The sequence below is a fragment of the Hyla sarda genome, chromosome 9 (assembly GCF_029499605.1).
Source record: "Hyla sarda isolate aHylSar1 chromosome 9, aHylSar1.hap1, whole genome shotgun sequence".
In the NCBI taxonomy this organism is placed as follows: Eukaryota; Metazoa; Chordata; class Amphibia; order Anura; family Hylidae; genus Hyla; species Hyla sarda.
In genome coordinates this window covers 50,668,975-50,686,511 of record NC_079197.1, presented here as the reverse complement: position 1 = coordinate 50,686,511, position 17,537 = coordinate 50,668,975, and the positions used below count along the sequence as shown (strand labels likewise).

At 40.3% G+C, this 17,537-nt stretch overlaps 1 protein-coding gene across 2 annotated transcripts in view; it reads right to left on the bottom strand.

The window, feature by feature from the left end:
- The window catches only part of LOC130291062 (relaxin receptor 1-like), a 434,221-nt gene that overhangs the window by 68,690 nt on the left and 347,994 nt on the right, over positions 1-17,537 (bottom strand). For both annotated transcript variants that reach the window (XM_056539420.1, XM_056539421.1), the window contains 3 exons: positions 2,027-2,098; positions 1,129-1,200; positions 507-578 (listed from right to left, as the gene is read on the bottom strand). In XM_056539420.1, the coding sequence (XP_056395395.1) occupies positions 507-578; positions 1,129-1,200; positions 2,027-2,098 (216 nt within the window). The remainder of the gene's footprint in view (positions 1-506; positions 579-1,128; positions 1,201-2,026; positions 2,099-17,537) is intronic.

Genomic DNA, 17,537 nt, shown 5'->3' with positions numbered 1-17,537 from the left:
GCAGCAGGGAGATTGTGGGGGTGCCACCGGATAGGGGATGAGATGTCAAGGGGTGGAGTACCCCTTTAATAGATGATACAAAAGTATGGTAAAGCATTTTATTTAGGTCCAATAATTGCATTTAAGACCAATAAAACAGCCATGAGGGTTTTTTTTTTTTTTGGAGCAGGACAAACTATTCAAAATGATGTCAATGGTCTTGAAGAAAGTGCTATCTAACACATATTACAGTGACCCAAGTTACAGCTGATCTACATAGGGGACTAAGAACAAAGACGAGCATAGAATTCTTCATTGTCAAGCAATCACCTATCATACAATGTTATTCAGTGTTAAATATCCATAGAGGCTTCATCATAATATTGTGACTTTACTGACACAGAAAATGACTTTTAAAATTAGGAATTAGTTGCTATGGAGACAGAGATTTGCTGTGAACGTAATACATCTAGGTTAATTCTCCAGAGATGAATAACCACAATGTCATAGTAGGTCAAGGTACTTACAGAGACTGCAGGTTGGTCAACAGATCAAACTGATTGTGGGGAATATGGTTCAGAGGGTTGAAGGAAATATTTCTATAAAATAGAAATATTATAAAAATAAACACCCGCATGCTGTATAAAGGTATATTTTCCTTTACAAAAGACTATTTGTATGCATCCAGGGCTAGTGCATGGATAAACAGAGACTAAAAAGTGTGAAGACAATAGATAATTAAGACAATTGGCGATTCTACCCTCCCTCTTCTTACAAAGGTTATATGATATTTAATTGGTGTAATAGGGCTATATAATCTAGGTTCCAACCCCATGGGACATAACATGTCTCTAGGAATAAATCCGCTTTGCAGTAACAGACATGCAGGAGCCCAGAAAGGTGAGTAGGGGAACTGTTGTCTTATTGTCAGCTTTCTACTCTGTACTAGAGAACATAGAAGGGATTTAGGTATTACATTTTATGGCTCACAAATACTAGTGGATTACAAAACATATGCAATTCGAGAGCACTGTGCCCATTTACTGTTCTCGCCCTAGATCTCTTGGCTGTTTATATCTTCTGTTATTGCTGCCTGTAGTACTGTTATATAAGATACTGCAAATCAACCTGTCAAGGAGCAATACTCACAATTGTTGAAGCTCTTGCAAGTTATTGAACAGTGATGGTGACAGATCCGCTATTTGATTGACAGAGAGATCTCTGGGAATGGATAAAACAAAATAAAAACATTTTTGTGTGTTGTGACTCCACCCCTATTCCATCTATTCAAACAACTTTAAATGGCTAAAGTGCATGTAAACTTGCGACTTCAACTGTTAATGTCACCAAACAGAATGTGTAATCAAATATGACATATCAGTATCAAGTAGTAGGATGTACTCCATGAGTTGTCATCAGTTTTTGGAATAAACTGAACCTAGAAAAGTTGCAGATGATAATCTTGTGCTATTTCCGAAGACTTCGGTGGAAAACAATTTATTTAAAATCAACTGGTGCCAGAAAGTTAAACAGATTTGTAAATTACTTCTATGTAAAAATCTTTATTCTTCCAGTACATATCAGCTGCTGTATGCTCCACAGGAAGTTCTTTTCTTTTTTTAATTTATTTTCTGTCTGACCACAGTGCTCTCTGTGGAATCCTCTGTCCGTGTCAGGAACTGTCCAGAGCAGGATATGATTGCTATGGGGATTTGCTCCTGCTCTGAACAGTTCCTGACATGGACAGAGGTGTCAGCAGAGAGCACTCTGGTCAGACATAAAAGAAATTCAAAAAGAAAAGAATTCCACTGGAGTACCCCTTTAAGTAGGTATGGCTTTGTGGGAATAGTCCAATTTATTAATGGTAAAACCTGAAAATGACACAATATTTTGAGTTTATATCTTCTCATCAGAGATGAAGTTTTGTTTTATGACTGTAAAACGATACAAAACGTGTCCGATTTATAAAGAGTCAGTCATAATAAATGTGGACCTTATTCCCACACTTCCTAGTTATATAGTTCCATGATAATGTAAGGTAACTCACAGATCCACCAGTTTGTTCATTTGGGTTAATGCGCCTTGATGAATTTTTCTTATCTTGTTCCTGCGCAGGATTCTGTAATGGTAAAATCAAAGGTTACTAAATCATTCGCCGGCAGCTTTTCTATTTTTCAAGTATACTTTTTGTGACAGAAATCATAGGCCCTCAGTACAGTGTGTTCATGTGCCATGAAGGCTCAGTATTAAAACCTAACTCGCTGACATGATGGAAACAATGTGATCACCCATCAGTCCATAAACTCAAATAACTGTTATTCTATAGGGTTGAAAAGGTCAATATTAAAATAATTGAACAGGCATTGACAGATCCCAAAACTTTTATATGTTGTTACTGATAAAAATTAAAGACTGTTTGTAATATGGTTGTTTAAAAAATTTTGAATTTGTAATTCAAAAAAATAAATAAAAAAAAACGCACCTGAAAATTTCACCACTAGAGGTCCCCATACCTACTGGGACACTAACTAGTCCTGCAGTCAGAGGCTTGTCCTTAAGTCATGGACAAGAGACGACTCATGGAAGGCTCTATGAGCAGAAACACAAATCACCACCACAAGGAGGGACACGCCTCTTCCCCTGAGGATTTCTAACACTGTGACCTAATAAAAGATGTATTTTTATAATAAATATAGGTTATAGAGGCAGAACAATTAGTGGACTAGGTACTGAATAACATATAATTTTTTTTTTTTTTTGTGTGGGATCTGACATGTACGCTTTAACCTTTCAAAACAGTATTACTCTTTTTACTCTTCCCATTATATTTCGCCTGTGTTTAAGTGTCAGAAAATGAGTGGTTACATCACTCTGAGCTGCTTTAAAACAAAAAAAGTATCAAACAACTTCTTTAACCTCTTTAGGACCGTAGGCCACCAGCGATGTTGACCCTTTCACAACCTTAAACCATCAAGGATATTGATATTAACTAATTTGCTATCATTGTCTATTCAAGATATAATTTTTTTTCAATAACCCCTGAAATATACTTGATTACAAAGGCTGTTACCATTAGTTTTTGATTAAGAAAGTTATAACATTATAATCTTTAAAGGGGTACTCCAAAGGATTTTTTTTTTAAATCAACTGGTGTGGAAAGGTATACAGTTTTGTTTAACTACAGCTGCTGTATACTACAGAGAAAGTTGTGTAGTTCTATCCAGTCTGACCACAGTGCTCTCTGCTGACACCTCTGTCCATGTCAGGAACTATCCAGAACAGGAGAGGTTTGCTATGGGAATTTATTCATGTTCTGGACAGTTCCTGAGGTGGCAGCAGAGAGCGGAAAATGCTGTGATCCCAGGCTGTGAGCTAATAATCCATTGAAGAAGCTTGGTGTGAAACAGCATAGGGGTGGCTGTCCGGGAAAGGGTAAGGACTCTGGGCTTCATCCATGGTGGGTTGTTTGATCTGACTGTGGATTTTACGACTCGTAGCCTGGGACCACAGCATTTTCCGGCCGCATTTTCGGTGCAGGCTATGCTGTTTTATGATCCCTTCTGTGTCTAATTTCACACACAATCCATGTACAGTTTTTTTGTTGCTTTAGTCCTGGATCATATCTGTATTGATCATGATATAATTAACCATATATCTGTTTGTTTGTTGATTGATTGACACTCATATACTCAGTTGATTGATACTCATCTAGTGCCAACAGCACTTAGGAGACATTTTGTATTTTGCTTATAAAAAGGTTGTAATCTTATATGTCCTTTTCTATGCCCTTTTTCAGACTGCCATATACAGTCTGTCTGTTGCTGATCCATTTTTAATGCATATATATATATATATATATATATACAGTATGATTTTGTTTCCATAAACTGTATACACTTTTGCATACATCTTATGTCCAGTGTCATTGGTTGGTTATAATTTACAAACCTGTATAATTTTCTGTCACCAGTTGTTTTGTTTTTTTTCTCTCTGGAGTAAACCTTTAACTCCTTCCACAGTGGGATCCATGGTAATAATTCTTACAGATATTTTTCAGAGTATGCACAAATAACACCCCCTTCAAATGCATTACAGGTAGCATGCCAGAGGACTCTGTCAGGATTTAGGTGCAGAACAAGAGGATACACAGAAATCATAAGGCCCCATAGCATGCTCCCCTTCCCCTCTGAAAGCTCTGGCAAATGTACAGTTTTTATTTTATTCAATTCAATTTTATATTAGATCTTTATGTGGGAAGCTGTGTTAGTACTGTTTCCCACACCATCTGTGTGCCAGTATCTCCCCACCTTGTGCAGCATATAACAGATTAATTATCAGGGTACATGTTATGTTGTAAAATATGGTTTAAGAAAAACACATAAACAAAAATCTCAATAGAAGAGTTGAGAGAAATAACATTCTGTACTAATCCTCTTCAAAAAAGATAGAAAAATATAAAACTGGTGCTTGATAAATATAACATCTCCAGTAAGGGGAGCTCAGTACTCATGAATGTATACTACTACCAGGAAAGTCAATGGAAACTATAAAAATCTCTGTTCACTTTGCTCCCTATAGTGTTGGTTACAGGAAATAATTTGGAAATGTATTAAACCAGGTCTTACCCCATCCTCAAAGCAGTAGTGTGGCTCCAGCGTAAGTATACCCCATGATCGTAATGCATGCCTATATCTTAACAGGATCCTCAGCATGTGAACATGACCTTATCATACAATCTGTTTGGTCTCTATATGAGGCCCCTTTTTTTTTTTTTTTAAAGCTAATTGCTAGATCACTACAGAATAATATTACATTTAAATCAGAGCTCAGTAATGAAAAACAGGGTTCCAACCATTATACAAACTATTCTAAAATAAACCACCATCGAGAGTCTAATCTTATAAAAGTCATCCAATTGTTAAAGGGGTACTCCGGAGGAAAAACTATTTTTTTTTCTTTTTTAAATCAACTGGTGCCAGAAAGGTAAACATATTTGTAAATTACTTCTATTAAAAAATCTTAATCCTTCCTGTATTTATTAGCTGCTGAATACTACAGAGGAAATGCTTTTCTTTTTGGAATGCTCTCTGATGACATCACAAACACACTGCTCTTTGCTGACGTTATTTTAATAATAATAAGTCTTTATTTATTTATTTATTGTTGTCCTTAGTGGGATTTGAACCCAAGGCCCCAGCACTGCAAGGAAGCAGTGCTAACCACTAAGCCCCCATGCTGCACTAAGCATACATCTGCTATGCACGGTTACTAAAATGGACAGAGATGTCAGCAGAGAGCACTGTGGTCGTGATGTCATTAGTGTTCCAAAAAGAAAGGAATTTCCTCTGTAGCATTCAGCAGCTAATAAGTACTGGAAGGATTAAGATTTTTTAATAGAAGTAATTTACAAATATGTTTAATTTTCTGGCACCAGTTGATTTAAAAAAAGAAAAAAAAAATTGTTTTTCAACCGGAGTACCCCTTTAAGTAAACATGTCAGAAAATAGTTTTTGCCAGTGCAGACTTGATACCCCTGCATAACACTTCTTATCAGTAGTAGTGAGCCCAGTACTTATAAAGATGTCATCTATGTACCTTTCCTTTGTAGGCTAAGTTTGTATTGAGAAAATTGTTTTCCAATATTAAGATTTCAAACTTTCTATTCTTTATTCTTAAAAGAATCAATTTAATTTTATTCCACACAGAGAAGATGAGGTTGTATTGGTTCCCGGTGACCCAGGCTGATTCAAGTCACAACAGGTTTGTTATTTTCACTTGGATGATTTATTTTCTCTTAGTTTTCTTTTATTGATCTTCTCCTATACTTTCTACATATCTTCTTATAATGTATTCTGTGAAGAGCACAGTATTTCATAGTGCATTAACATAAATGTTATTAGCAACCAAACGCTAAACTACAAGAATGAGTGGTCAGCCAACCATGCAAGTAACAATTTAGTGAAAATATCTCAAGAAGTCTAATGACACTTATAATAATGTTCATGCACTTTCTGAGCAAGAGAACATCTTGAGACTAGATCAAAATAGGTTCACAGAACGAGTGAGGTGGACTACCTCTCACAACTTGTGCACCTCAGGCAAAGAATTACAATTAAGCCTTCATTCACACTATCATTATGTCCCGTCAATAATGGCCGTCAAACTCTCTTCTTTTTTTTTTAAAGTTTGATGGCCGTCATTTTGACAGAGCGCAATGGGCAATAACGGGTCCCAATGGACCCTATTATAATCAATGGTGTCCGTCAGGTGCTGCTGTTTTCAGAGAGAATAGCAGAAGAAAAAGATGGTGCAAGCACTATTTTTTCTCCCGCTATTCTCCCTGGTGGTCCTGACGACCATCACACTACCGGGTCATAATGGTACACACCTTAAAAATGAATATTAAATAAAAATTGCATTATAAAAGAGTCACACTACACAATAATAGAAAAAGAGGCCAGGATACTAACCACTGGAATAGCAGGAAATACTGATGATGGTACAGGCCTCCACTTCCCCTTCTTAAACTTAATTTGGAAGTAAGGCAGGAAAAAGCCCTTGAAGTCGGCGCTGCTGACTCTTGTAAGAAGGATGAGGCAATGCCAGAGATAGTAGAAGAGGTCCTCACCAGGACATTTTACTAAGAAAATAATAAAAACGGACAGAATTACGCGTTTCAGGAGGATCCCTCCTCCTCAGGGTGATCTGAGGAAGGGAGGGATCCTCCCGAAACGCGTAATCCTGTCCATTTTTATTATTTTCTTAAAGGAAATCTGTCATCAGAATCACCCACACTAAACCTGTTACACAGGCTTGTAGTGCGGGTAATCCTGATTAAAACGCTTCTTACCTGGTTAAAAATGGTTCAGCGGTTCTTCAGATATCTTTATTTTTAGTTTTCTGTTATTCCCTGGCTTGGGACTCAGTGGGAGGTGTTATAATCTCGGACTCGGCTACACGTCATTCTAGCTGGGCGGAGCGGCAGCACGGCTCATGAATATTCATGAACTTATCCTCGTAGTCTAACTCCTTTTTCTAGGTCTGGTGGGGAGGGCTGCGCATGCGCTGCGTTCCGTACACCCGGAAGTGGCGTTCTCCCCCCGGCTTCACTCGCGCTGCGGCCCAATACAAGTTAGAAAAAGGAGTTAGATTACGATGATAAGTTCATGAATATTCATGAGCCGGGCGGCTGCTCCGCCCAGTTAGAATGACGTGTAGCCGAGTCCGAGATGATAACACCTCCCACTGAGTCCCAAGCCAGGGAATAACAGAAAACTAAAAATAAAGATATCTGAAGAACCGCTGAACCATTTTTAACCAGGTAAGAAGCGTTTTAATCAGGATCACCCGCACTACAAGCCTGTGTAACAGGTTTAGTGCGGGTGATTCTGATGACAGATTTCCTTTAATAAAATGTCCTGCTGAGGACCTCTTCTACTATGTCTGGCATTGCCTCATCCTTCTTACAAGAGTCAGCAGTGCCGACTTAAAGGTTTTTTTCCTGCCTTACTTCCACTACTATACTCCAGGACAACTCTGTCTTCTCCTGCAACCCTTTGGTTCAGCAGCGGCTCACACCATCAGTACCCCGATCTTATTGTGGGTTATATGCGCATTTATTACCATCACAAGGCGAGCGGCTATCTATAAGTTCCGCGGGGTTGCCCCCCACCCACCTCTCACTTGCTTTAGGGTGTTACACGAGGCGCCGCCCATCGGTCCTTTCTTTTTATTTCCACAGATTAACCCATTAAGGACCAGCATAAGTAAACCTATATGCCGTTGAAAGACCAGGCCTGTTTTTTTCACATCGGGGATGTCTGTCTTTATAAGAGAATAACTCTGGTAACGTTTTGCCAATCACGATAATTCTGACACTATTTTTTTGTCACAAGTTGTCCTTCATGTACATAGTAAAAGTAAGCCGATATCATTTGTAGTTTTTTTTTACAGTGCAAAAAATCATGAAATTTAAAAAAAAATTACAATATTTTGCTATTTTAACACTAATAGGTTGCATATATTTATACTTACTGACCAAATAGTTTATGGAACTTATACTTTCAGATGTCTACTTTATTTTGACAGCATTTTTTTGTTTTTAATTCACATTTTAAATTAATTAGAAGCCTAACAATTTAACTTGAAATTTTTCAAATTTAGAAAATTTTAAAAGTACATCTTTTTTTTATGTCCTATGCAAGGTTTGCATAAATGTGAAGGCGGTAGAACATAGGAACACCCCCCAAATGACCCCATTTTAAAAACTAGACCCTTCAAGGTATTCACTAGGGGGTACAGTGAGTATTTTAACACCATAGTTTTTTGGCAGGAATTATTGCATCATTTGGGGGCATATTTTTTGTACATCACTTCTGATATTGCAAGAAATGCACCCTATATTTTATTAAGCTGCTCAGCCCGTGTTTGGAAATATCCCCACTTAGGCCATATTTGGTTCCTTGGCGGCGTGGTAGTACCCAGAAGGAGAGGAGCGCCATTTGGCTTTCAGGGCATCATTTTAGGCCGAATGGATTGTAGTCTGCACTTCATGCCTGCAAAGGGGTTTAGCTGCCAGAACCATACAGAACCCCCACAAGTTACCCCATTTTGGAACACTCCCTAAAGTATTCATCTAGACCAAAAGTGAGTACTTTGAGTCTTTTTTGTGTGGCTGGAATTGATACAAAGTCAGTTGAAAAATGCATAATTTCTTTTTTTTTTTAAATGCATTATTTATTGTACATTGCATCTGAAAAGTAGAAAATGCGGCCCATATTTTATTACGGTGTTCGTCCATGTTCGGAAATACCCCCGCTTAGACCATATTTGGTTGCATGTCCACATGGTGGGACCCAAAAGGAGAGGAGGCCCATATGGCTTTCAGGATATCATTATACAAATTATGGGCCGCACTTCAACTTGCAAAGCATTCTAGCTGTTAGAACAATACCGCACCCCCAGAAGTGACCCCATTTTCGAAACTACACCCCCTAAAGTATTCACCTAGGGCAAAAGTGAGCACAATTAGCCCTTATTGTGTGGCTAGAATTATTTCAAATTCAGTGGAAAAAATAGCAATTAGCTTTTTTCCCCACAAATTCTTTATTTGTGAGACATCATTTTGGTACGTCGCTTTGAAATAAAGGAAATGTGCCCCATATTTTATCACGCTGTTCGTCCAGGGCTGGGCAGTACCCCTACTTAGGCCATATCTGGTTGCCTGATCGCCTGGTTGAACCAAGAATGAGAGGAGCCCCCTTTGGCTTTCAGGGCATCATTATATGAATAGTCCCCATTCATACTGCATTCTGCAGTATCGGTGTCCGTTGTCATGTCAAAAAAGGGATGCCAATGTATACTGTAGTCGTCTCATTCAGAAATAAATGGAGCTGCTACAGTATCCGTCAGCATCACTCTTTTTTAAGTGATGCTGACGGATACCTCTAACACTGCAGAAACGCAGTATGAATGGGACGCAGTATAGGGGCACAGAGCACATCCGCGGCTTATTTCACACCGCGGATGCCCCGCCAGCAGTCACAAGGGCGAGATCACTGCTGTGGCTTGGTAGCTCAGTGTATCCTCTCATGACTGCCGGCGGGAAATCCGCCGCTATGAGTGGACACACAAAGCTACCTAGCCGCATCAGGAAACTCATTATTGTGACTGTTGGCGGATGTGCGCCGTGTGATCCTACACATTATGCATTTTTATTTTTGATTATATTTATTTAACTTTTTTACACTTTTTAAAAAAAAAATTTACACTTTTTTACATTGTTTTTACACTTATTTTTCCATTTATTGTCTTTACACTTTCTTTTTTATACTTTTATTTATTTTATATTTTTTTACACTTTTTTTTAATGCTTTGGAATACTTAGTATTCCAAAGCATTGCAGTTATATGCTGTCTGCCAGTTTTACACTAGCAGGCAGCATATCAGGATGTGCCTCAGGAACGTCCTGTCAGGCAATAACCGGGGCAGACCTGGGGGTCCTAGTAAAGACCCCTGGCTGCCCAGGTAAGCAGCAGCACCCCGCGATAGTTGCAGGGTGCTACAGGAGAGAGACAGAGAGAGCCCCCTCCCTGTAAGGGTTAAACTGCCGGGACCAAAGTTTTCTTCTGTCCCCGCAGTAACGCAGGTCCCCGCCCGCCGGGGATTACACACAGCACCCCGCGATCGCGCTGCGGGGTGCTGCAGGGAAGACAGAGGGATCTCCCTCCCTCTGTCATAACACTTACAGCCAGCGGTCACTTCCGACCGCGGCTGTAAGGGTTAAAATGCAGAGACTGAAGTTTACTTCAGTCCCGGCAGTGCGGCAGGTTCCCGGCTGTTACAGCCGAGTCACTGTGCACTGTGCAGCACCCACGAGAGCCATGGACGAGTATACACGTCCTAATGGCTGAATGTGCATTCAGCCTGGACGTGTATACACGTCCATGGTCCTTAAGGTGTTAAACTTAATTTGAACCAGAACAAGATATAATGGGGATTTGAGATAAAACAGTGGTATGTAGGACCAATGTTGCGATCCGGGGTATAGAAATCCTAAAAATACCCTAGACAGATAAATGTATTGGGGCTACCCCTACTTCATCAGGGAATGTCAGGGCTGTACTTCTTTGTCTTGCTCTGGTAATCCCTAAAGAAAAAGAAAAACCATAAGAAAGAAACCCTAAGTGTTTCCAACCACATAAGGTGGATTCCTCAGGGGCTGCAAAAATTAGGGTACTTCGATGCAATCAATAATTGGGATGAACACTAGTATGACAGCAGTAGCTAATCAAACAAAAAGAGGTACTAGGTACTAGAAATTAACAGAAGGGAACTACCGTTCAAGTTTCAGACTCATACAAACCCCTAGTGCAATATGTAGGTATAGGGCTGGGCGGTATGACCAAATGTGTGTATCACGGTATTTTTGTAACTTTTGGCGGTTCCACGGTATATAACGGTATTTCCTACTCCTCCTCCCCACCAAAAAATTATTGTTCTGCCCCCCCCCAATTAATTATCAGCGCTGCGCTGTTCTGCCCCCCCCCCCAATTAATTATCAGCCCAGCGCTGCCCCCATCGGGTTAAATACTCACATGTCACCCGCTAGCGCTGCCCTCCTCGTGCTGTTTGTTTCGGCCGCCAGCGCTGACACAAGGTAAACAAAATAAACTAACGCACGTTCCGACGTCGGCCTTATGCTGGGGACAGGAACGTCGGACAGCCGTCAGCCTATCACCGGCTGCAGCGATGTTCCGCCTCGGCCGCTGATAGGCTGAGCCTACTGTCATGTCAGGAGCTCTGAACGGCTTCTTACATGACAGTGGGCTCAGCCTATGAGTGGCCGAGGCGGAACATCGCTGCGGCCGGTGATAGGCTGACGGCTGTCTGATGTTCCATTCCCTAGGAAGCAGATGAGGCCGGTACCTGACCAACGGGAGGTAAGATAAAGTTTATTTTGTTTATTTTTTGCAACCTGGGCATAGGGATACCACACAGTATAGAGCAGTGGTCTCCAACCTGCTGACCTCCAGATGTTGCAAAACTACAACTCCAAGCATGCATGCTGAGAGTTGTGGTTTTGCAACATCTGGAGGTCCGCAGGTTGAAGACCGCTGGTATAGAGTGTCAGCGCCGGCGGCCGCAACAAACAGGAGGATGGGAATGGGGACAGCGCTAGGCTGATAATTAATTGGGGGCAGAACAGCGGTCGCGGGCAATGTGGGGACAGCGCAGCGCTGGGCTAATTCATTAATTATCGAAGGGGAGGGTATTGCGGTATGGGTGAAAATTCTTATCGTGCAGTAGTGTTGAGCGGCATAGGCCATATTCGAATTTGCAATATTTCGCGAATATATGACGAATATTCATCATATATTCGCCTATTCGTAATATTCGCGTTATATTTTCACATATGCGGAAATTAGCATATGCAAATTTTCACATATACGAAAATTCGTACGCCAGTCTCACACAGTAGTATTAGAGCCTTCTTTACACCACACAAGCTGGAAGCAGAGAGGGATGATCACTGTGATGTGTACTGTGAAAATAAATAAATAAATAAAAAAAAATACGAATATTCGTAATTGCAAATATATAGTGCTATATTCGTGAATATTCGCGAATATGCGATATTCGCGAATAAGATTCGCATTAGGAATATTCGCGAGCAACACTATCGTGCAGCACAAAAATGTCGGTATTCGGTATGAACCGGTATACAACCCAGCCCTAGGTATATATAACCATACTTCCCCCCCCCCCCATTTACACACACACATGTTAACATAGGTAAGACAATTTCCCATGATAAAACATACCCCTAAATAAACCAAATAGTTAGCAAAGAACACTGGAAAATAAGGAGGAAATATTACAATGATACTGGTACTAGACAAATCCAATATCCAATATTGCCATTAATACAGTATAGAAGGAGACAATATTATCACCATGCATATTACCAACATACTGTTAAATACCAAATCCAGTATACTGAGGCCAATAATACCAATAATACCATATAGAAGGAGAAATATTTTCATCATACATATTATCATCATACTATTACTGACCAAATCCTGTATACTGAGACCAATATTACCAGCATATAAGGAGGAAATATTATCATCATACTGTTGCTGACCTAATTCTGTATACTGAGACTAATATTATCAATAAAAGCAGTATAGCAGGAGAAAAATTATCATATTGATACTGATCAAATCCTGTATACCAAGACCAATATTAACAATACCAGTAAACAAGAAGGAAATAATTCCCCCATACAATGACCATATAGTGGTAGATATCAGCTCTGCAGACCTTATAAGTGACTACAGGGCAGTTACATCCAATGACTCACAGGTGACGTCTTCTCTAATTGGAGTCGTTAACTTTTCTTTTTCTTCTCAAACCAGCCAAGACTGACATGACAATTACTTTTAGCCAAGACTATTAGGTTTTGCAATTTCTCAGCACCTATAGTGCTCCCAACAGCAATTGTGCCCCTCCTCCTTCGTGTCCTACACAGTAGAGTGGGTAGATACGTGGGTGGAGAAAAGTAGGTAGCTAGGTCACTCCTGTGGGTAGACATGTCCCTTCACATAGTTTCCCCCACTACCATAAGTAGTCGACAGTTGTCCCCTGTAGATAGTTACTACCTGTAAGTAGGTTCCCCCTGTAGATGCTTACTCCCTGTTGGTAGGTCACCCTGTATACAGTACCCCCCCCTGTATTTATAGGCAGCCCCCTGTAGGTATTAGCAGCTCCCTGTAGGTAGTAGCACTCTATGTAAAGCATCAGCTCGATGTCTAAATTAGCATCCCCCTGTGGGGGGAAGCAGCCCCCTTAGGGAGTAGCAGCCCCATGTAGGCATTGCAAGCCCCTTGTAGGCAGTAGCAGCCCCCACATAAGGTAGTAGCTGCCCCATGTAGACAGTAGTAGCCCTCCTGTAGACAGTAGCAGCAGTCTGTAGATAGTAGCAGCCCCCCATAAGGTAGTAGCAACCCCCCTATAAACAGTAGCTGTCCCCCTTTAGACAGTAACAGCCCCCCTTGTAGGTGGTAGCAAGCCCCTTTGTAGGTAGTAGTGGCTCTCCTGTAGACAGTAGTAACCCACTTGTAGAAAGCAGAAACCCCATCAGGTAGTAGCAGCCGCCTTTAGGTAGTAGCAGACCCCTGCAGGTAGTGTCAGCCCTCATTGTAGGTAGAGGCAGACCCCCCTTGTAGACAGTGGCAACTCCCAGTTGATAGAGGCAGTCCCCCCCCCCCCCCCCTTGAAAGTACACCACTTGCCAACATTTATACAAAAAAAAAAAACAACACAAACCCAACTTGCCCTCCGGCTCCACTGCAGTCCAAAGCATGGCCTCTCCTCTTATCTTTTCCTCCACACTGTGCTCCAGCACATGATGACATCCCCCATCTGTGCTGGAGTGCAGAGGAAGGGCTGATTGACAGGGCCAAAGGCTCTTCGCTCTGTCAATCTTACAGCCAAGCGCCACATTTAACTATAAGCACGTCCTTAGGTGGCAGCATTGGTGGCCTTTATAGGTGTCCTGCATGTAGATGCGGACAGCCCAGCTAACAGATGCAAATATTTGGTGTGTCCAATGGCCTGAAAACAAACTAATAAAAGATTAAAATAATAAAAGAAACAGCATAATGATCCTTGCTATTTATAACAATGTCAAACTGCAAACATTTCTTAGGGATGGTATGAGGAATATAACAATGACTTAATTCAGTTAGTATCTCTGGATGTGCTGAAAAAGCAGGTCAAATCCGTGAAAGCCACACCACAACTTACCGAAAATAAAGTATCTGCTGCTAACTTCTTGTTGCCAGATACCACAGGAAATCTTAAGAGGTGGCACCAAGGCAATATTATGCAGGTGGTTTTCAATGTTATTGTATAGACGTTGTTTAAGCTTATGCTTAAGACATGATAATAGACTAATATGAGTTGATTGATGGCAAAAATAGCTAATGAATAACAGTAAGAGAAGATAATGAAGGGGTGAAAGATATGATATAGCGAAGATTGGAAGTGTGAGGAGAATGTCTGCATGTTGGATGTAGCATATTTCCCCCATTTTGCTTACATCAGTGTGGTTGGTACTTGACATAGAGGTTTTTCAACAGATGGCATGCACGCACACTTTACACATCACACAATTGTTTAAGTCTAAAAGAAGATACTGTTTAGTCTGAAAAATGTTTGTGTAGTCTGCTTCTGCAATGTTACTCTGACAAATATAGTTATCCTTAAAGGGGTTATCCAGGAAAAAACTTTTCTTTCTTTTCTGTCTAAGTGCTCTCCGATGACACGTGTCCAGTTTAGAAGAGGTTTGCTATGGGGATTTGCTTCTAAACTTGGCGGTTCCCGAGACACGTGTCATCAGAGAGCACTTGGACAGAAAAGAACAACCTTAATTTCAGAAGCTCATAAGTACTGAAAGGATTAAGATTTTTTAATAGAAGTAATTTACAAATCTGTTTAACTTTCTGGAGCCAGTTGATATATATAAATATATATATATATATATATATATATATATATATATATATATCCTGGATAACCCCTTTAACCCCTTGGGGACTGAGCCCATTTTGACCCTAAGGACCAGAGCATTTTTTGCATGTCTGACCACTGTCACTTTAAGCATTAATAACTCTGGGATGCTTTAACTTATGAATTTGATTCAGAGGCAGTTTTTTCGTGACATATTCTACTTTATTTTAGTGGTAAATTTTTGTCGATACTTGCATCATTTCTTGGTGAAAAATTCAAAAATGTAATAAAAAAATAGAAAAGTTTGCATTTTTATAACTTTGAAGCTCTCTGCTTGTAAGGAAAATAGACATATCAAATAAATTATATATTGATTCACATATACAATATGTCTACTTTATGTTGGCATCATAAAGTTGACATGTTTTTACTGTTTGAAAATATTAGAGGGCTTCAAAGTAGAGCAGCAATTTTCCAATTTTTCAAGTAAATTTCAAAATCTGAATTTTTCAGGGTCCAGTTCAGTTTTGAAGTGAATTTGAGGGTCTTTATGTTAGAAATACCCCAAAATTTACCCCATTATGAAAACTGCACCCCTCAACGTATTCAAAATGACATTCAGAAAGATTGTTAACCCTTTAGGTGTTTCACAGGAAAAGCAGCAAAGTCTTAATTTTTTACACTAACATGTTCTTGTAGACCCATATTTTTTAGTTTTAAAAGGGGTAAAAGGAGAAAAAGTCCTCCAAAATTTGTAACCCCATTTTTCTCGAGTAAGGAAATTCCTCATATGTGGATGTAAAATGCTTTGTGGGCGTACTGGAGGGCTCAGAAGAGAAGGAGCGACAATGGGATTTTGGAGAACGTATTTTGCTGAAATGGCTTTTGGGGGCATGTCATATTTAGAAAGCCCCTATGGTGCCAGAACAGTGAAAAACACCCCACATGGCATACTATTTGGGAAACTACACCCCTCAAGGAACGTAACAAGTGGTACAGTGAGCCTTAACACCCCACTGGTGTTTGATGAATTTTCACTAAAGTTGGACGTGAAAATGAGAAATTTAATTTTTTCACTAAAATGCTTATGTTACCCCAAATTTGTCATTTTCACAAGGGGTAATATGTGAAAATGTTCTTCAAAATTTGAAACACCATTTCTCTCGAGTAAGGAAATATATCATATGTGAATGTAAAGTGATCTGCGGGTGCACTAGAGGGCTCAGAAGGGAAGGAGCGACATTGGGCTTTTGGAAAGTGAATTTTGCTGAAATGGTTTTTGGGGGGCATGTCTCATTTAGGAAGCCCCCATGGTACCAGAACAGCGAAAAATACCCTTAAGGAATGTAAAAAGGGGGGCAATGAGCAATTACATTTTTCATTTTCACGGACCACTGTTCCAAAAATCTGTCTGTCACCTGTGGGGTATTAAGGCTCACTATAGCCCTTATTACATTCCGTGAGGGGTGTAGTTTCCAAAATGAGGTCACATGTGGGTATTTATTTTTTTGTGTTTATGTCAGAACAGCTGTAACCAGCAGCCACCCCTGTGCAAATCACCAGTTTAGGCCTCAAATGTACATGGTGCGCTCTTACTCCTAAGCCTTGTTGTGCGCTCAAAGAGCATTTTACGTCCACATATGGGGTATTTCCGTACCTGGGAGATATTGTCTTACAAATTTTTTTAAATTTTTTTTTCCTTTTTACCTCTTATGAAAATAAAAAGTATGGGGCAACACCAGCATGTTAGTGTACAAAAATTAAAACATTTTACACTAACAGGCTGGTGTAGACCCCAACTTTACCTTTTCATAAGGGTAAAAGGAGAAAAAGCCACAAAAAATTTGTAGTGTAATTTCTCCTGAGTACGGAGATACCCCATATGTGGCCCTTAACTGTTGCCTTGAAATACGACAGGGCTCTGAAGTGAGAGAGCGCCATGTGCATTTGAGGCCTAAGTTAGGGATTTTCATAGGTGTGTACCCGGATGCAAGCGTTACACTTGCCTCCTCCACCAAAAATACTGTACATCAGTTTTCCCCAAACGGGGTGCCTCCAGCTGATGCAAAACTCCCAACATGCCTGGACAGTCAGTGGCTGTCCGACAATACTGGGAGTTGTTATTTTGCAACAGCTGGAGGCTCCGTTTGAAGAACTGACATACAAGACGTTTTTAGTGTAGAGATGTAGCGAATTGTTCGCCGGCGAACAGTTACCGGCGAATTTAGCATGTTCGCGTTCGCATCGCCGGGCGAACATATGGGAAGTTCGATCTGCCCCCTATACTTTAACATTGCAGTAAACTTTGACCCTGTGAGTCAGAGTCAGCAGACACATTACAGCCAATCAGCAGCAATCTCTCCCTTCCAGACCCTCCTAACTCTTGCACGGACGCCATTTTACCCTCATTCAGCATGCTGCAGGCTTAGGAAGTGGAGGGTTAGAGAAGCTGCTCCTGCTGTATAGGGAAAGTGATAGCTAGGTTGCTGCTAGGTGGTGTATTCAGGGTCCAGTTTAATTCTAAAGCACTAGTGTAACAT